Source organism: Dermochelys coriacea, chromosome 2 (genome assembly GCF_009764565.3).
Source record: "Dermochelys coriacea isolate rDerCor1 chromosome 2, rDerCor1.pri.v4, whole genome shotgun sequence".
Taxonomy (NCBI): domain Eukaryota; kingdom Metazoa; phylum Chordata; order Testudines; family Dermochelyidae; genus Dermochelys; species Dermochelys coriacea.
Window position 1 is genome coordinate 37,135,297 of NC_050069.1, and position 21,690 is coordinate 37,156,986.

Genomic DNA, 21,690 nt, shown 5'->3' on the forward strand with positions numbered 1-21,690 from the left:
ATAAAAACATTTTTGTATTACACATATAATGGTACACACATGCACACACACACACATTTGTATCTATATACAAGTTAAATATGTATGTTATATATGTAATACAAATATATTTTTCCTCTCTCTAAAAGAGAAGGGATAGAAAAACAAAACACTGATCCTAAAGGTCCTGCCTCATTGAGTTGGCACTTCGTGCTGTTGAAAATATCAATTGGGCACCAACTTATCAATGCATGAAAGCTGTGTGTCAGCACTTAATTTTTCAGTTGCACAAGGCTATGCACCTGTTGGCACTGCCTCTTTCAATGTGCAGTTCACTGTGCAGAGTACCAGTCAATATACATTTTACTGTGTAGCCCAACCTCATTCAATGTGCAATTTACACATCTCCAGTCACTGCTCAGTTCTCTGAACATATGTGAAGAGTGGAGCCTCATGTTAGCAGATCGTTGTTAAAAATGCTCTGCATATTTGCAAAGTGTAATTTACAAAGCTTCTTAACTTTGACAAATCAAATCCATTGACATCAGAATACTGAAAGGCACTTCTAAGTGAGTGAGCGCTCTCTGTCAAATTACCTTCTGCTACTCAGGCTGCAAAAGGGTTTAAATAAAAATTTTAGAAACTCAACACAGCACTCTTATAAGAAAAAAAACAATGTGTTTTATCCCAATCATTTTATCCCATCAATAATAAAAAAAAAATAAAAATCAAATAAAAATTGCATGGCCTGATTTTCCTCTCACACCAATGTTAGTCAGGAGTAACTCCATTTAAATGAATGAAGTTTATGAGAGTGTAAGTGATGTCAAAATTATGTCCAATAAATCCAAGTCACCTGATCATTGCCAATACCACAGACTACAAAATGTCTCAAGCAATCATGCGAGATGCCCAGAAAAATTGATCATCAGAGTTAGTCTCATAATAAGATGCAGAAAATGTATACTCGTCCAGATTCTCTTTTTCACAAAGTTTGCAGTTGGCAAAGTAGAGGGGGAGGCTGTCAGGGAACCAGTTACAGCATTCTGATTTTTTAGAGGGTCTTTGGCTAAAGCACAGTTTACAGCAGCCCTGGAACTGCTCTAACCTGAGGCAGCAGGCAATTGTCCCCAAAGGAATTTCCACCGAGGCAGCCAGAATACAATACACTCCAGCCACTCCTCTTCCCCACCCCCAACTAAAGACCTGACACTGAAGCCCGTGAGAAGGATGATATAAGAGCCATCTCTATATCTAGTGAAGACTCCTACATCAATGAAATCCCCAGTTAGGAGGATGTGGCCAGCCACAGCACTGTTTGGCTCACCCAGTCAGTATAAAGAATTTAACTCAGTATGGCTGTGGATGCTTTGAGATGTCTCTTAAAGCAGGAAGCTACCTAAAAATTGTTGCTTCTCTTACATTTTCCCAAATGTCTTGAAAATGAAAATATTGCTCTGGCTCTGTTATGCTCTAAAAATCATTGTGGGGAAGTTCTATGGCCTGTGTTATACAGGAGAGCTGACTAGATGATCACAGTTGTCCCTTTTGGCCTTGTAATCTGTGAATCTGCCTTTAAAAATATTTTTATTGTTACTAAGTATTTGTATTGTGATAGTGCCCAAAAAGCCACAATTAGGAGTCTTTTTGTACATGGTGTTGTATGCACACATAGGAAGACAATCCCTTCCCTGAAAAGCTTACAATCTACATTAAGACAACTAGAGAGCATGACAATGACTAGAAGAATGAAGGCAACAGTAATAAAATTACACAGATACAAAGACTAACAATCTGCATAACTTAATGATTTCAAGTCATGTTATTATGTACTCAGAGTGTCTCAGCTAAATACAAGATCAAACATATAATTTAGCATAACTAGTTAGCACATATTCTAAGGGACCAGTTGAGGTGATGTGGCCCTTTAACACCCCTGTAGTCAGAAGACAAAAAGGGGCGGGGGGGTTAACTGGTTACCAATTGTTGTAATAAGCCATAAATCCAGTTTCTTTATTAAGACCATGATTTTAGTGTCTAGCAAAGTTATGAATTTAAGGCTCTTCTTTGGAAGGTGTTGTGAAGGTGTCCTTTGAGGATTAGGACTAAGAGGTCAGATATAGAGGGTTGGTTTTGTGAAAAGTGTTCATCCACTAGTCATAAGGTACTTTTGCCTTATATCATTTTCCTGTGACAACTAGGGTTATGTGATCGAAGCGGGTTTTGCTTCAATATAGAAATAAACCCCTCTCCAACTCCATGCCTTTAGTTGTCATCTACCACCCCACACTGGAACCCCTGCAGGGTAACATTGAACAACTATAACCCGTACTCGACAGGGACCCCATCCTGAAAGAAATCTTTCCTGATCCCCCTCTTCTGGTCTTCAAACAACTCCCAACCTCTCCAAGCTCATCATCAGACGCAAGCTGCCCACAGACCAAGACAAACCAACTCAAAGCAGCACCAGACTCTGCCAGAACAACAGATGCAAAACCTGATGACATATCTCCACTGCTTCAATGATCAATACCCCCCACAACACACCTTTCAAGAGGCATGCATAGGACCCATTGATATCACATGTTGTACCTCATCCAGTGCACTAAATGTCCCATAGCAACCATGTGGGTGAAATCAGCCAATCACTACGCTCTCGAATGAACATACACAGGAAAATGATAAAAGACAAAAACACCATATCACCTGTAGGTGAACACTTTTCACAAAATGCCCACTCCGTATCTGACCTCTCAGTCCTCATCCTCAAAGGAAATGTGCACAACACCTTAAAAAGAGGAGCCTGGGAGCTTAAATTCATAACTCTAGTAGACACTAAAAATCATGGTCTTTATAAAGACACTGGATTTATGGCTTATTAAAACAATTTGTAACCCACTAATCCCCTTTTTTGTCCTCTGACTACCATGGTATTAAAGGGCCACATCACTCTTAATGGTCCCTTAGAATGTGTGTTAATTACTTATGCTGAACTATATGTTTGATCTTGTATTTAGCTGTGACACTCTGAGTACCTTTCCCAGGCCTGAGGATACAGCTGCGCCACTGCAGCATATCTGGTGAAGATACTCTATGCCGTCGGGAAAGAGCTCTCTCATGGGCATAATAAAACCATCTCTGAGAGAGGAGATAGATATGTCGGCGGGTGAAGCTCTTCCGCCAACATAGTGGTGTGCACATGTATGCTTATGTCGGTGTAACTTATGTGGCTCAGGGGGGTGGATTTTTCACACCCCTGAGCGACATAAGTTATACCAACATATGCTGTAGTGTAAACATAGCCTAAGAGAAGGGCAATTGTGGCTGCTTTGCACTTCAGCAACTTCCTTTTCCGATGCTCACTGCCTCTACATGACCTGCACTGATGTATATAGCAGCAAAAGCTGACATAAACCTGGATGAATTTGGAATTATGGAAAGAGATCAAACAGGTCCATCAACGATCTTATTTTAGACACAGGAAATAAAAGCAATCCAGTCTTACAATGAACTATCACAAGGCTATGTTTCAATCATTTGTCATCATGGTTGTAACTACAGCTTCCCTCTTCTTCTATCTTAAATGATCAATCTGATGGACTTTGAGGATACAGGTTAAAAAAAAAGAGGCAACTATTGATCAAAAATTTTATATCAGAAATTTTTTCTGATGAAAAACTACCTTTTTTGCACAACTGAAATTTTCAGTGGGAAAATTTTAGTTTTTCTGTACAATTTTGACTTTCCCAACTGCCTGGCAGGCTCTTGTCAATTTCACTTTCTGCCAGTAAAATTGATTTCTTTCAACAGAGTAATTGACAAAATGTGCACGTAGCAGCCCCACATTTTGGAGGATTTTTCTGGGTGCCAATTGGTGACACTTTCCCACCACAGAGGTGTCTTCTCATGATGTTTGAGTGTACAGCAATAAAGACTGTCCAATTTTGCCTTTGATAACTATATAAAATTATTACAGTATTGACTGTATTTCCTATACCAAAATATGTTGTAAACTTATTCAGTTATCAAAAGTAATAATTGTATATGAGAGCCTTCAGGATAAAAGGCTCTACAAAAACTTTAAAAATATATTTTTAATTGACTTTCATTATGTTCAACATAACCTGAGAGATGTATATACTCTCAGCTACTTTTAGCCATCAGTGAGCAGATTTCTGTGTACTCTGATTTATAACTTGCAGTGTTGACATACATATTAAACCTTATTTTCCCTGTTTTTCAGCCTAATGATATGATAAAGAAAGCAACTTCCTGTAAAGTACATAACAATTTCTCTTACTCTGCATACTATGTGCATGTTGTGCCAATTACTCTACTGAAAATAATCATGCATGTTCCCATAAAGACTCACATAAAAAAGGAAGAGTTCAGAACAGTGTCCTGAAGATCTGAATCTGTCTGAATTCAGAGACTTCTATGCTGAATGTGATTTATATTGTTACACCATTATTCCCTATTTTATGTCAAGTCATCGTTTTGGGAATTTTATTTAAAATTTTTAGTAAACTAATTTCTCCACTAAATTCAAATACTTTGGTAATTACTTGACTTCTGCTGTACTGGTTTTAATTAAGTATTTTTTAATTCAACCTGGCAGTCCTCTTGATTTCTCATAATACAAATCATTATGATAGCTCTGAGTATTATTTCTTAGCACACTAATCTTTTTTAAATGAAGCATACTTTCTCAAAAGCAAAAAAAAAAAGTGTAATTTCTTTTCCCTGTACATACTTTGCATTTTGTGTTGCTTTGTATGAGAAAAAAGCAGTTTACAAATATTGTTTAATTAGCTCCCTCAAATGGCACTATGGAAGTAGGTAAACATTATAATACCCATTACTAAACTGAGGTAAAATAAAACTAAAAGACTTGTCCAAGTGAGCCTGGGACATGGAACAATTCCGTGCTCTAACTTCTAACTCCCCCAACATGATTGTCACTAAATAAATTCCTTTCCTTCCATATATAGGGGCTGATCTTGTATTTGGATCCACACAGGCACAAGGATCCACTTACATGGATCCTGCAGCAGAACTGTGGTATGTGTTAAATTAAAAGCAATATTCACTGGTCCACAGGTAGGCCAGAGTTCTAATGAAGACTCTTTGTCAAAGGGACAACAGCCTAAATAGATCTAAAACAGTTTCCTCCTTGAAGGAAAAATTGTTTGAGTAATGACCATAAGGCATTACTAGTGATTCTGAACAACAGATACTGAACTTGTGGACAGGCACAGGTATGTCCTAGGAGATCCATTTTTTCAGTAGATATATTTCCAATAACTAAAGTAACTAACTGTGGACAAATTACAATAATAATCTTCAAAGAACTTCTGTACCAAATTACATCACACTTCACAGGTTTCAGAGTAGCAGCCGTGTTAGTCTGTATTCGCAAAAAGAAAAGGAGTACCCATGGCACCTTAGAGACTAACAAATTTATTAGAGCATAAGCTTTTGTGAGGCATCCGATGAAGTGAGCTGTAGCTCACGAAAGCTTATGCTCTAATAAATTTGTTAGTCTCTAAGGTGCCACGGGTACTCCTTTTCTTTTATCACACTTCACATTAAACAACATCAATATGAAAATTCAGTGATATTTATTTTAAACAAATTCCATACCTTATTTGAGCGTAAAGACACTCTTCCTCCACAACGTGCACAGAATTTAGTTTGGCAATATGAACAGTTATGGCCACAGCCATCGGCAAATTTTGTTTTGTGGCAGATACCACAGGTTGGGGCATCACTCTTCTGCTCCTGCTGCTGCTGTGATTCTTCACCCATTTTCTTCACCTGCTCCTTATACATTTCAAATTGTTGATGCAATTTCCTGCAGAAAAAAACAGATCAATGAAAAGTTGTTTTATTCAGGTTCATGCATAAATTTGTTCATCAATTTTCAAAACAAATTTAAATAAGAAATAACAGTAAAGAGAGCTGAAAAAACTTAATTGATTGCATACATAATGCCCTTACTTCACGTGTTACATGAAGTTCTACCTTTTACCATCCATTTTAACAGGAATAAACGTAAGGGGCTTAGGTTGAGACTCGGATGTGATCATGTGCAAAGCACATACACAGTAAGTCCAGCTACTATAAAGGGGACTTCACTAATTAGTTAATGCTCCTCGTGTGTGACCAACTATTGGCAAACATAACTGTAATTATATACTGTGTTATTCTGCTGTCTCTTTGATTTTTGAATGTTAGCAAAATTGTCACTTATTTCCCCTTCAGGGTGCTCTGGAACAGTGGGAAGGGCACAGAGAGAGACACATTAGACTATCCCTTATACATTTCAGAAATGGAGCTTGGAAATAGACAGTGGTGACTGGGGAATGTGGAGACACTAATAGAAGCTAAAGAGAGTCAGGTTGCTGTCCCCACGCTGCTCCTCATCCCTCTGCACTCGTGTCAGGCTGTTTCCTTCATTGCCCCTTCAGTCTCTGCGGGCCAGCAGAAGCTGCCCTGAGAGTACAGGAAAGACTACAGAAGAATGCACAGCTCTCAGTGCTGGTACCCAACACCACAGCCACCTCCAACAGACACAAGCAGTAATTGCAGGAAGATTCTTATTCATTCTCTGAACCTGGCTGGGGGGAGCAAATATGATACAATAGCTTATATCATCCCCTCCTTTGGAAAACCTGCAGCAGAGGAAAAGTTATTACAAAAATGCTATGGAATCAATGACATGGAATTCCCAGAACATCCTTTTTGGGGTCATGTTGATCATGGTTCTGAGAAGGTAAAAGGGAGCATACCACTATAAAAAGTATATATCATAAGATACACTGAAAAATCCCACAGAAATCCTCAAAAAGAAAAGGAGTACTTGTGGCACCTTAGAGACTAACAAATTTATTTGAGCATAAGCTCTCATGAGCTACAGCTCACTTCATCTGATGATATATCCAATGAAGCGAGCTGTAGCTCATGAAAGCTTATGCTCAAATAAATTTGTTAGTCTCTAAGGTGCCACAAGTACTCCTTTTCTTTTGGCAGATACAGACTAACATGGCTGCTACTCTGAAACCACAGAAATCCTGTGACTCTCTAAGCATGAGTGAGAATGACCTGCTCCACTTGACTGTTTCCTGATCCCTGGCAATACGTTCGCTCAAGAACTCTCTGACGTAGGCGTAGGAAGCACATAGCAGGAGATAATGATCAGGCCATCATCATTAACTCCCACTGGAATTTCCAATGAAAACATAGCAGATTTGCTAGCATCTGAAGCGAAAGCCACAAACATTTGAAATGAGGGGTGCTTTCATCATATCCTAGGGTTGACAAGGCTAACCAGACTAAGAAACGATGACACCTGTTAAAGAGTGAATGTGCAGTGACTACAATCTTTAAAAAGGTGCCAACTATAATAGTTTGCTAGTATGACCCAATATTGACTACCTAAAATAGTTCTCTATGGAAGAGTGCACAGTGAGAAAAGCTGTGGATGTCCAAAGAGATAGCGGTATAACACAGTATATAAAACCATCTAGGCAACCCTCCAACAGGCTGAAATGGTGGCTCAATGGATGGAATTTGTTCATTACTTCAACCTTACCTCACCCTGATGTGGGGAAAAGGAGGTGATGATGATGATTGATACACAATCTTGCTGAGTCAGCAAGTAAATCAATACCCTACCAAAAACTGATAAAAATTAATATTTTTATTTTTTTAAAAAATAGGATTTAAAAGACATGGATAGTAGAAGCACCCCCAAGGAGGTGACAGCTTATTCAGATCTGTTCCCCTCCTATAACTCACAACACTCCAATGACGTTGCTATACATTTATGTACATTATATATGGGCAGCGTAAGACAGTCCTGGAAGCAGAATACACCACAGTTTCACTCTTCCTATGACACCCAATACTCCTTGAGAGGGAAAAAATAAAGTATGAAAAATTTTAAATCCCCAAAGCCAGAAAATAACAATTACTGTTGTTAAATATATAATTCATAGGGTGTGCCTGTTCACAAACACATTAAACCCCAAGATATAAAGGTTGCACTACTAATTTTAATAGCAATGTCCTTCTTGTATTGTAATGATAGTAAATGAATAAAATTGTCATAGGTGGTTGCTCTAGCACTTTATATCAACTAAATTCTGCTGATTTGCTGTTATAAAATATGAAAGAGGGAAATGTAGTCTACACACACACACACACACACACACACACACACACACACACACACACAGTAATACAATCTATGGAACACTGGATTTCAGTGGAGCTACATGGGTGTAAATTAAAGCAGAATTTGACTCTGGAAAATGTTTGGAATCTGGCACATTTCCACATGTTATATACACTATAGTATATAAACATACCAGCAGTATGGCACATTTCCATATAATACATGTAATCTTTGAGAGTTTGCTTGCCTCTTTATTCCTGCCAAACATTGTGTTCTTGATTTAAAATGTGTTGTCTGTAATGAACCTCGAGTGTAGGTTTTAGTCCATTAAGTATTGTGCTTCTTTGTAACCTATAGCTTCTATTATTATTATTATTTATTTTGTCACTGGTCTCATTAATTTATACTTATCTACATAAAAAGCATAAACCCTTTGCCATTTCATAAGCTATATATATTCAAATAGCCTTCTCATTGCTATACACGAGTACTTTGTTTTACTAGTAGCCTCTGACTCTTTTTCAAGATCAAACTAAAACTATATGCACTTTTAACAACCTATGTATTGCCTCTCTCCTTTATTAATATTTTCTACTTGAAGGAATATACTACATAGATTATTGTATTGACAGTTGTCAGAGGGGAAAAAAACAACATCATAGGACAAAATTTCATACAGACGTTTCTAAAACACATGTCGTATGTATTCACTTAATTAACAGAGCAATCCAGGTTAAATAATCATAGCTGAACAAAAATTATAAAGTCCTCAGTTTAGGAAACTCATACAATTACTTGAACCACTTGATTTTATACTTCAATATCTACTCTTTCTCATAGGTCTCACAGACAGTGGCTTAAAACAAAAACTAAATGTCTAATGTCACCTCATGATAATAAAGTTTGCTTTTTTATAATAGCACAGAATTTAATAAGAATTTTGTAACACTGAATTTTCATAAAATATTGTGCAAATAAAATTATGGCTTGTTCATATTATCTGTATTCATGTCTCTACTCACAATATTTCTATCTGAAAGTTCTCAGGAGTTTGGTGCCAGCACACTAGAAGTAATCACTTTATAATTTGGCATCAATGTTGTCCCAATATCAGGACAAAGTACAGCACAAATAACCTCAATCAACACTTCAGGCTGTTGTCCAAGGGTTATATCAGTTCACTGAGTCCACATCTTCATGTGTTCACCTAAGAATATTTAGCTTGGTCATAGAGAGACAAGGTGGGTGAGGTAATATTTTTTATTGGACCAACTTCTGTTGGTGAAAGAGACAAGCTTTTGAGTTACACAGAGTTCTTCAGGTTTGGGAAAGGTACTCCCAATGTCACAGCTAAATATAAGATGAAACAGACTTTCTAGTATAAGTAGTTAACACATATTCTAAGGGACTATACAAGGTGAAGTGGATTTATTAACACAAATGCTTTATTATACCCATGTTTTTAAAAATGTATAATTTGTTTTGCTGAAAGCTCTAGCATCTCCACACTTTGGAGCATGGACTTCAAATTTAGCAGAGAGTCATCCTGGTGTCAAGGATTAGCCTTTTCCCATCCCTGGAAAAATCTGCCCAAATCTGGCCAAGATATGAGACTTTGAAAAATCTCAGCATGCACATATTCAGCAGACATATGTTAAGAGTTTGGCAGCTAAATTCTCTGAAGACTCCCTCTGCACTGAATATGCTCCATTCCAGGACTGTAGGGGCTGAGCAGGACTTTACCTGTAATTGTTCCTCAAAGTGGCCAGGGACCATGGTAGTGTCAGGCACAGGAATTGAGAGCAGGGAAACTGTCTCTCTTGTACTCTTGATACTCCTCCTGAAGGCACCAAGAAAGCAGGGAAGAGACAGAGGCAGAAACTGCCTGATTTGAATACAGAGAGATGAGAAATGACACGGGGAAGGGAGTTGCAAGATCACGTGAAAGGGGAAAGGCTTGTATAGGTGTAGTAACCCTTGCCCTGACACTAGCACCTGCTGCAGTTTTGACCAAGAGGGGTAACGTTAGGGCCTACAGACGTGATGCAGCAGCATAGAATGCTGCCCTCGGGAGAGATGAGATGGCAGCTCAAGCTGGGAAGGGGTCTCAGAATCTACCCAAAGTGGATAGCAAGAAGGCAGCTAGAGCAAAAGCAGGTGAAAGAAGCAGTGCTGGAGTAAAAAGAGGATTTGTGATGAAGCTGGGGAGAGGAGCTTGACTTTGAAGGGCAATGTGCAAGGAGCCAGGCCGCAACATGTATGATCAGTGAGGTTGACCACTAGGACACCATCATAAGAAATACAGTTTGGGTTCCTGGTGAACATGCGTGGCCCTCGTTTGAAGGTGCAGCTGTTGGAAAGAGGTGCAGTCATTACAGCCTTGAAGCAAAGGAACATTGCAAGCCAGAAAGAGGCGAAGGCAGGACAGCTGGGATGACACTGGACTTTGCAGCCAGGGAAACTTTGCAGCACCTCCTGGCATGACACAACATATTGTTGAAAAACATACTTTGATTGTGATGGTAATTTATACTTTATTATGTTTGTAAGTATTTAATGTTACCTTATATTATTATTATTTATATTACTGTTCCTGTCAAATTTCTGGCCTTTTCCTTTTTACAATTTAAAATTTAAGGCTATATCCATTATGTTTGCTTGCATCTGCCACTCCTCACAGTAGGCATAGCCTAGCTGAGGGCTGGGTCATGGCATAGATGTAGAGGAAGAAGGAGGCGGGAGCTGGGGGTGGGAGTAGTGGATAGGCAGAGTGGGGGATGGAGGCAGGAACTGACAAAGTGTGTGTTTCATCGTTATGTAGTGGCTGGTACGCAGAGGATACCAGCCTACTCCTGCTATCAGTTACTCTGTTAGTTCAAATGGAAGAAATCTATGCTGTGCATACAAGGTCCAGACCCTCTGATGACCAATGTGGGGGGAAATGTGGTTCCATGATAGAATTTGCTATTGGTTTTTTTTCAGTTTTTTATAAAAATAGAATATTACATCCAAAAAGATCACGTTACAAGAATATTACAATTACAAAGTCAAATGTTCAAAAGTTAGTAGATGTCAGAATTAAGTTTGCCTGCACAACCTTAATTTGGCCTCTTTGTGCATATGCATTATGATAGTCTTGAATTATATGACCACATCACTGTAGTATCTAAAATTTCATCTGCATCTGACATTAGTTCTTTTATCAGTTCAAAGAGAAGTTTATTGAATTCTGAATCTGAAAGTGCTTATGTACCATTTTTAGGTAAGATCTGAGTAAAAAGAATGGGAGACCTGTAGAGTAGAAACATATTCCCAGAAGGACAATTGAAAGGGCCCAATAAAAATGAATAGAAGTCTTCCCCAAAACAGATCATTACCCATCTATGATGATGGGGCTGTATAAGTACCTAGTGTCTGACCACTTCCCAAGTGTTGAGTAATAACAAAATCTTTCTCACTCTCCCACTCCCATGTTTTCAACACACGTAAGAGTAAGTGTGAATAATAGAATTTTTGTAAGGGAGAAGAGGGATTGTCATGTGTCTGTGTGAAGAATCAGTTGTGTGAAAACTAAGTTCAAGAGGTGAGATTTGCATTAAGTTGTGGCCATTCTTCTCTCTTGTGTTTCATAGTTTAGATCCAGCTTCTGTAAAGATCATGAGCTCCATCTGACTGGTCAACAGTTTTTTGGCTTCAGTAGAATGTAACTACAAAAGGTCATGGTTGTGGCTGTGAAGGAAGATGCTATCTTAGGTTGGTTGGTCCATGCCCACAGAGGGCTTTTGAATATCTGGAGAGAGACCTTGAAAGATGGAAGACAGGACGGACTAATTAGTTCTGGATTCCAGAAGGTGAAGGCTCTGAAGGCAGAGGAACAGTTACTACTGAGACCCTCAATTTGGTCTGAGAGAAGGACTTGAGCCATTTCTGCATGTTTTCAGAGACCCCTGTAGCCTCTTGGAGAAAGGAGAATTCAGTGATCAACAGTATCAAACATCATAAAGAGATCCAGTGGAATGAATACGGATTTATTTGATCAAGACCAGTAAGTGCTATATCAATCCCAGGCCTTGGCTGGAAGCCTGACTGGGAGACACCAAGATGCGGACCCCCAACTTGGTAAGGCAACTCATATCTTTTCATGTACTATGTATATATATATGTACCTGCTATTGTATTTTCCACTCCATGCATCTGATGAAGTGGGTTCTAGCCCACCGAAGTTTATGCCCAAATAAATTTGTTAGTCTCTAAGGTGCTGCAAGGACTCCTCGTTTTGTTTTGTTTTTTAGAGCTAACTGGTGGTTTTAGGACTATTTTTCCTAGCTTTTGGAGTTAATTGTTTAGAACAGTTTGGTTATACACCAGACAGTAACTGGCAAGGTTAGAAGTGTCAAGTGATGGTCTCTGTATTATTGGTTGGACTACTGCACTTTGGAAGTTAAGACAAATACTATGCAGGATTTTGCCTGAAAGATGGAATAAGTCTTCCCTAACAAGTTTGCTGTAGGAATTAGGCTCTGAATTCTTCAGCTTAAGATATAATGATGAAATCTTCTCTCCTTCTGAATGAGCTTTTCATGAGCAGAGACTCAGTAGGGCACTGAGTGGGAAATATGGAAGTAAGGGCCTTCTCACACTAACAGTTCCTTAGTGACCTTTGATCTACTCCTGTTTCAAAGTAGGCAGTAACGTAGTGGAGGGTAAATGTAGCTAAACAAAGTTTATCCACTTCTCATTTGGGGAATATGGAGATTAGTATAAGTTAGTTTACCCATTTCCTTTTGTTACTACTACACTATTGAAAGTGGGGTACATCAAAGCACACTAAGGAACTGTTAGTGTGAATCAGCAGGATCCACATGGTCAGTCAGTGCATGGTAGATTCACATTGTAGCTTGTTTTGAATGCAATGTTTGTGGAGACAAGCCCTGAGCTACAGTAGTCCAGACTTGAGATGACAAAGCACATGGATCGCTTTGGCCAGATCCTCCTCTAGGAAGAAGGATTAGAGTTTCCTAGCAAACTAGCAAGTGGAAAAAGTCTTTATGCTTATATTACAACTGAAAATGGCTTATATTACAACTGAATGCTAACTGATTGTCACAATTCAGGTCAACTGCATCTGTATTCACCCTCTATGGTACAGCAAGGGCACCCACTCTCAGGCTTCTGGCTCCCCTGGCCATCACCTCTCTTAGGTGGAGACAAAAGTCTCACTCCCTCCAGATGAGGGTATCTCTGGGCTGAGCAGTTCCCTGTCCTCACTGTGTTATTTCCAGCAGTGATAAGCTGCCCAAGTGGGATAGCTCAGTGATTTGATCATTGGCCTGCGAAACCTAGAACTGTGAGTTCAATCCCTGAGGGGGCCATTTAGGGATCTGGGGCAAAAATTGGGGTTTGGTCCTGCTTTGAGCAGGGGGTTGGACTAGGTCCCTTCTAACCCTCCTAAGGTCCCTTACAACCCTGATCTTCTAAGAAGGCAGATTGCTATTCTTCTTCAGAGATTGTTAACAGTGTGACTGCCCATAGTTACAGTTACCGCACAGCTCTTTTTAAAAAAGCCTATTTTATTGTTAAGGTAAATGCACTACTCAGAAAATATATTAAAAACAATAAAAGAACCTACATGCAAGCTACTACACTGACCAGAGATCACCCCAATCCTAACACTGGCTCTGGAAGGAGCAGTCCTTCAACACATGACGCAAGGGGTTTCTTTGTGATATCAAGTTCATCACGGCTTTAGCTCAGAGCAAGCACAGGGCCTTATGGGGCTTCTGTAGCCCAAGTCGTTCCAACCCATCTCTAAGGGCTGGGGCCCTCCATGGACAAAAGGACCTGTCCATTTGCTGGATCAGGAACGAGTCCCGAGACTGATTAAAACCAGGCTATTTCTTTGTCTGTTGGTCCCTGGAGTTTGAACTACTATATACCAACCTCTGAAAGGGCTGATAAACTGAGGAATTACATGCGCACCCCCCTCCTCCTAGAGGAGTTACAGACAATGCCACAATAATAGGTACATAATTGCATTTTTAACACAACGTACCCAAAATGTATTAAACCTAATTCTGTATGGTTTAACTAAATTCAATAAAGTTGATCTTAATTCCATAAGGTTTGTCCAGGATATTGTGAGTCTGTCACCCTGATAATCTAGATTTAGAGATAAAGTTGGACAGAATGCCAAGGCTTAACACCACTTCAATTACTTGGGAAGGGAGGGCTGATGCCTTCAATGGAAGTGCAGTACAGAATCCTATCCAACTATTCAAAGCATTTTCTTCTTCTCACCTCAGTTTTGCATGGATTTAATTGAGCCAGCTATTCTTAATCCAAGATCTGATGCTTTGTAGTCATTCCGACAGCTTTATGATGTTATTGGTTTGTCTGGGCAAAATGAGACATACAGCTGGGTATCATCCATGTAGTGTGACCATTGGTTTGTGCAACATCTCACCACCTCTCCAAGGCTCTTATGTGGTGAATGGATCCTTCTGGAATACATCAGGCCCTTCCTTAGGTGCTTTCTATTTTCTATGTTTTTTTTTTATATGGGGTCTCCAGAACAGAACACAGATGAGGACACACTTATGGCATCAATATGTTTTCAGTATTGTTTCCTACCTATTTTGCTTACTTCTATGACCACTTCCGTATATCCTCCCCAACCCCGCACACACAGACACTTTGCCGGTCACATTTAAGTGTTTTATAATAAAAACATTATGCAGTAGTAAAACTGTAAAAGTATAATTTTACATCTGTCTGATCCTTTTATATGTTATTCACCCTATTGAATTCAGTAATCACATGAATATTGGCAATCAAGAAAGCAGGGCCTTAACTAGACAGGCTTTAGAAGGTCTTAGCCTGTGTTGATGAATTTCACACTGACCTTATCTTTAAACAATCAAACTTTATTTCAGACAAAGAGAGTGACTTAGCATCATGCAACAATTTCTCTCTTGGCAGCTTTAAGTGGCTCGACCTTCCTTTTTAAAACTTCAGCCTCACTACTTACAACTATATCGTTTACTGCTTTATTATCAGAGGTCTGAAAGCTTCCCCATAAAAAAGGGCCACAGTTAGTTGTACGTTTCAGTAAGTTATATTTTTGATTTACTTTGCACAATGGTTAAAGTAACAGTTACTTTTAAGAGGCATACAATATTTACAAAATGTACTTTTAAGAATAACTAACTCAGTCACTGGCTGTTAAGTACATTGAAACATTATTACATTTATGAAGAGTCTCTCTACCAGATATAATATTTCTGACAAGTCACTCAAGTTACTTTATTTGCATCATGAGTAGCTGTACATTAGCTAATTATAACCTTTATGACCATGTTATTAGAAGAACAAAAATACTACAAAGTTGCTGTGTTAAAGATTTTTTTTGCCCTTATTATTGGATGCAAAATTAACTTTCTGTAATACTTTATTTGACACAACTAAAATAAATGTGTACAAAATAGGTCACTCTATTTTAGCTCTGAAACTTAACACTCATTGACATTACAGTATCATGATTAGAATGCGTTCATTCCACTTCATTTACAACATTCATGAGAGTTTTCAATTATTAAGTAACCCCTATCCTTTTACTACTGTGACAGCTTTGTTCTTATCTGGATGGTTTTCCTTTTAATGAACTGGAGATAAGTGTGGGCAATGTTATGAGTCCTAGTGTAGACAGGGCTCAGGAGTATTTATCACTTTATTGTTTAACCCTGCCCAGAGCAGGTTGTGATGACTCCAAATTTAAAAAGGTCTGAGCTTTGTCTACACCAGAACTCCTACTGTTGCACTATCACCAGTGGAGCTGGTGGTAGTGCAATAGTGGGAGATCTCCTGAAACAGACAAGGCTTTAAAGTGCCCAGGGGATTGTCAGTTTTCATACTTTTAAATAGGAAGTATGCACATAAACACAACATTTGTTTTTATAGCACAAGATCTTCCAGAAAATCAAAAGGAATAGACGTTTAGAAATAAAGTGAAAATGCAATTCAAACCATTACTTTTGCCATTAAAATTAAAGGAATTACATTTTTGAATTAGCAAAGGATTCACTACTGACTATGGGGAAAATCCTACTCACATTATTCAAATTCAGTGGGACTATTTGCATGACTAAGGATAGGAACAATTGGTCCTATGTTATTAACTTCTAAGGCTGGTCCTTTTTACACCTTCCTTTTACCTAAAAAATGATCCCTCGCTCACAACTTTAGTCAGTACAATGAACGCATTAATATAAATTGAAGATATGTGACAGTTTCCCTATTTTAGCTAAATCAAAATATGTAATATTTGAATAGATACAAATAGTAATTATGCTTTAATCTTCATAGCACTGTATAAATACTAACTAATGTCACAATATTTCTGAGAAGTATCATCTCAGTTTTTCAAATACAAACCTAGACACAATGGTTAAATGACTTGTCCAAACCACACCCAAGAATATGGTAGCAGAGACAGGATTAAAATCCAGTCCTATACTTAATCCATTTACTTCTCAACGTTCATCAATTAATCAGTAAGGACTTGGTCCTACAGGGATGTAAGTGAGGGTTGTAAGACTGCAATAATGAGCGACCACTAAGGCTGTTGAACATGCTTTGTTACCCAGGATACATTAAAATGAATAAGCAGATAATAGCAGGCACTGCAGGCATGTGGGGGAATCAAGAACACTGTGCCGAGTATATATCATGACACACTGAATAGACGACTGTGTGAAAATCTGTTTTCCCACAACCCTTGGACATTTTTCTATGTTAAGAGCTGGTCTCAATATCAGTTTATTCTAAATGCCTCTCTGAAAGCACCCCCTCTAGTGAGCTACAATTATCTCGAATCAGATAACTGAACATTCCAAAAAGAGAAGCTACTCATAAAAGCTTGTATTGACTAGGCTGCATTTAAACACTGTCAGTAAGACCCTACCTTATCTTTGCCTGAAATCATAACCATTTTCCTTCTTGCTTTACAGTTCTCATTTCAGTATGGTATAGAAATTTGCTCATATAGTCAAACAGCTTTCATATTTCTCTGTAGTATATGCACAATCCTGCAACGTGTTGAATAGGAAAATATACCTGTGCTTACCTGAAAAATTAATTCCTTCAAGTAATAAGGCCCACAGACCCATAACTATGGGTACTTCCACCTGCTTGCAGCTTGGGGGTCAGAACTAGACCTGCCAGTCACTGGCAGGAGGAAAATGTCCCCCCTTCTAAAATTCCCTCCAGTTAAAATAACTTCCATATCCAGGATAATTCAAATCTATGTTTCTAAATTACAGATGGTGTTAAATATACTATGAGGAAGAAGCATAGCAATTTCTCCTGTCACAGAGCATTGTAAATTCCACCTGACAACAAATCCTCGGATGTCAATTTCCAACTGTTTTGGGCAATCCATTTGTTTCCAGGGTGGGCCAGATCCACAGGTGCTGAAAGTAGGGGTGCAGGGGATGCTGCCGCACCCCCAGGCTTGAAGTGGTTTCCATCATATACAGGATTTACAGTTTGATTCAATGGCTCTCAGCCCCCCCACTATACAAATTGTTCCAGCAGCCCTGGCAAGATCTATGGATATTATTCCTCAAATAAAGCAAATTTTCAGATAAGCACAGATATATTTTGCTATTCTTCTTCATGATAAGCTCCACATATCCATTACAATGGGATATTCATAAAAGTATGACTCTTGAATAGGAAGCAGGATCATCCTTTAAATGTGGACATCCAAAAATGAAGTAGAATATAATCTTCCATCTTCCTCTGAGCACTAAAGTATGGTGAAGACTTCTGCCAAAAGAAAGGAACTGGCATTGGCTAAGGCTGGATGTCCAATATATAGAACATGATGAACTTAGGAACTGATTGCCATGTGGTTCTCTACTGATATCAACACAGGAGATATGACTACTCTGCCCTGGGATCGTCAGTGCTCCTCCGGACAACTTTCATGCTTCACTGAAGGAATTTACTTAGGGAACGAATGTTATGGCTGTTTTGAGGACTACCTGTCTCAATTAAAAGTACAATACAGGATCTCATTACAGAAAGCTCCCAGCTTCAAAAAAGAGCTCACCTGAATGGGGATAGCGGCCATCAGGATAGAATAGGATAGGATAGGATAGGAAGTATTATGACATCTCCAACAAAGGTTCAATCTGGGTAGTGCTGTAAGGAACACAATGAAGTTCCAAGGTAGCGTACTATGACCTTGCAGGGTGGAATAAGGTTGATGCCCTAAGGAAACATTTACTGTTGGGAATTGTACAAAAATTTCTTTTCTTGAACAGGCTGAGCACATTATACTACAGAGACTTGACCTTTTTGTTTCGACACCATTATACACCCATAAAAAAATCCTCCTAGAGAAACTCAAGCCTATTTTTCATTGGTTTAACATGGTTGTTAAACAATGGACTTTGTCTCAGCCAATAGAATAAGTTCTGTTTGTTGATTTCTTTGGCGGTCCAGGATAGTGAAACTTCATCCAAGTATTAATTGTATACCTTTCTGATCCCAAATGGAGAATTGGTTTTATAATAGCAGTCCTCTTCTGCAAAATAACTACATCTAAAGATCCAGTGCTAGGTAAATCAGGCCTGAAAGTCATAGCCTCTATATCCAGAAAGATATAAACATTATCACTGCCACTCTCATAGGCCTATCTTTTGTATTTGTATCCTGGAAAAGGTGGGAAGACATATATCAAGGACCATGACCAGCTTTGTAAGATGTCGTTCATCACCTCATATCCTGGGTCCTGACATACAGAGAGGCTACAGGGTACTTTATTTACTGTCTCAAAATGCAAAGACCACTAGCCTACCATACTGACATACTGTGAGAGAGATATTTCTGGGCATAGGAGCCACTCTTCAAATCCAACTTCTGCTATGCAAGTCTTGCTGTTCATCTCCCTCTTGATGGGCAGTGCACATAGAGATGGGAACCCTTGTTCCATCCACAACAGGAAAATATCTCTCTGGAGTAGAGCTGACTGTGGTCTTCCCAGTTATTATGAAAATCCTGTCAGACATGTAGACTGTCATAACCGGAACAGGCTAGTTATCCATTAAAGGAGCAGTGCACTAAGACCTCAATGAATCATGAGTGGATGCTGTGATCTTTTTCTGGTCCCCCTTTCCCTGAACTGAATTAGGAAGATGCTTTTAAAAAGTTTAAAAAAAAATTCTGTGTTCACCAGTTGTTGGAATGGAGAATATACATTTGGAACTAGATCTCTGCCAAAGGAGGAGATGGAAGAGGTATGAAGGGGATATCCAGAACTATAGGATAGGTATCATATGAAATCTGGGTCACTGAAATAAGCTGTGTATGACATGAGAATTGCTAATAGGTTCTGAAAAAGACCTAGACTTTTATTTTTTGATGCCATTTGTTTTCCATTATGGACATCTTTATTTTCTGTTCCTATTTTTCTGAGATATTACCTTGTATCTGATGGTATTTATCCTCAGCCAAGGTCTATGATTGGCTTCCCTGACACCATGTGTCTGTGTTTTTCCTGAATCCAAAATATTCCAGGAATCATGCCACCATGTGTTTACATCAACTTTCTCTCTGCACAGAACCCTGATCAGAAAAAATTGTCTAGGAAGAGATTTCCTTCTTTCCTAAAGCCAATATAATTGCTACTATGATTTTAAAACATGACCCTTCAAGATCAAATGGTAATGCTCAAAGCTGGGAAAAGAAATACCCATCCATTCATCTGCAAAATGTAAGAATTGTCTGAGGATAGTAAAATGTGAATACTCTGAAGACAAGCCTCCTTTAGGGAATTATTTAGGTGATTCAGACAGGACCCTTTTCTGCTTGTCCCCAGTTCTCTGAGACAAGAAATAGGATGGAGAGGGGATTGTGATGCTCTGATCTGAAACAGATAATGGATGATTTTATGGCCTTTCAATAGGTTGCTGAGATTGGGAATGGAACAAAGCTTCTTCCTGAAATTCTTGCTTAATTCTGGACAAAGTCCAGTGACCACATTTAATCAAAGCTATAGGCAGCCCTTTTGCTCTCAAATTGAAAGAACCTGGCACCAGTCAGAGTTCCAATGCCAGATATGCCTGCTGGGAAATCTGCTGGTAGCTCTGAGGCAATAGACCAGGGGTGGGCAAACTACAGCCCGTGAGTCATTTTAAGCTGGCCTGTGAGCTCCTGCTGGGGAGCTGGGTCAGGGGCCTATGAAGGGTCCATATATTGAGGATACCACTCTTTCGGGTACAAATTTCCTCTAGCAAGAAACACTGAATCCATGACCACCAGGGAAAGTAGCCACATGTACCTTTGATAGAGATACTAGATTAAATTTTGACTGCTGCACACAGAGGAACTTTCTGGCCCAGAAAATCTTTAAACCTGCAGTGGAGAATCAGGCGGATGAGATAGAAAGAAAGAAATGGTAGGTAAGAGGTCACTTAATGCATGCTAGTTCTTCAATATCTGGTCTGCTGTCCTTCCCATAACTCCATAGCCAACGTGTGGGAGGAGGAGGTGGAGACATGCAATCTGTGACAGAAGCTTGAGGCAATAATATGGGCATTACATTGGCTGGTAATGACAAAAGTAGTTCTCTTGCATGCAGAGGTCAGAGCTTGATGTTCAGGTTCCATAACCAGAGGACAGCCTTTGTACAATGTATATTGTAAACTGCCCTCCAAATGTTGAGTTGTGCACTATTCCAAGATGGAAGTTATTGTCTTCAATGCTGTCCCTTAGTCACAGAGTAGGGCCATGAAACCAGGCCAAGCTGGTGCATACCTGTGGTACCTGTTCCAATATCTGCAATCAAGTGGACAAGGAGTCAGGTGCAGTGATGGAATCCTGATTACTTAGTGGGTTAGACTCTCTTTCCCACTGATGCCTCCTCTCTGTAAGGTCATAGTTTTCAGCTCCTTGGTTGTGCTTATCATCCACACATAGTAAAGGGCCTGTAGCAAAGAGGTGTCCAGATTAGCTGTTGTGTCACATGCCAGTCCATAGGAGTGGGATAACTCCCCTGAGTATAAGCAGACTTTTGACTTGGCGCTGTGCTTCCTGTCTGAGACTGGGGAATCAGTCAACCAGAGATACAATGGGTTTGTTTCATTTGTCACAGCTCTCCAGAGACACAACAGCAATGGCCTCTCATCAAAGGTCTAATGGAGCTCTGTATGCTAGCACATACAGACTGGAACTTGGTGTATAATTCAAGCAGTCACTAATAATATGAGTAGCCAAATTCAACACTATGTTGACAAGGTGAGTATGGTGATTGCAATCCCAGATGTCAAAGCAATATTCAGCTGGAGCAAACACCAGGGCAAATATGAATGTACAAAGGGGGAAAGGGTCTGCTCCCCATTCTCCCCAGTTTTCAGACCAAAGCAATATGGGAATAGATCTTCGTTTTCAGATGTTCCAGGTAAAACTGGTGTGTCAAGCTATGGTTGCATATTACTTCCAAGTATGTGACAACTGGATGAAACGTCAGT

General features: G+C 39.2%; 1 protein-coding gene across 16 annotated transcripts in view; it reads right to left on the reverse strand.

Annotated features, from left to right (window-relative positions):
• Positions 1–21,690, reverse strand: part of RIMS2 (regulating synaptic membrane exocytosis 2) — a 786,041-nt gene that overhangs the window by 593,538 nt on the left and 170,813 nt on the right. For all 16 annotated transcript variants that reach the window (XM_043507439.1, XM_043507441.1, XM_043507440.1 and 13 more), the window contains one exon: positions 5,623–5,833. In XM_043507439.1, the coding sequence (XP_043363374.1) occupies positions 5,623–5,833 (211 nt within the window). The remainder of the gene's footprint in view (positions 1–5,622; positions 5,834–21,690) is intronic.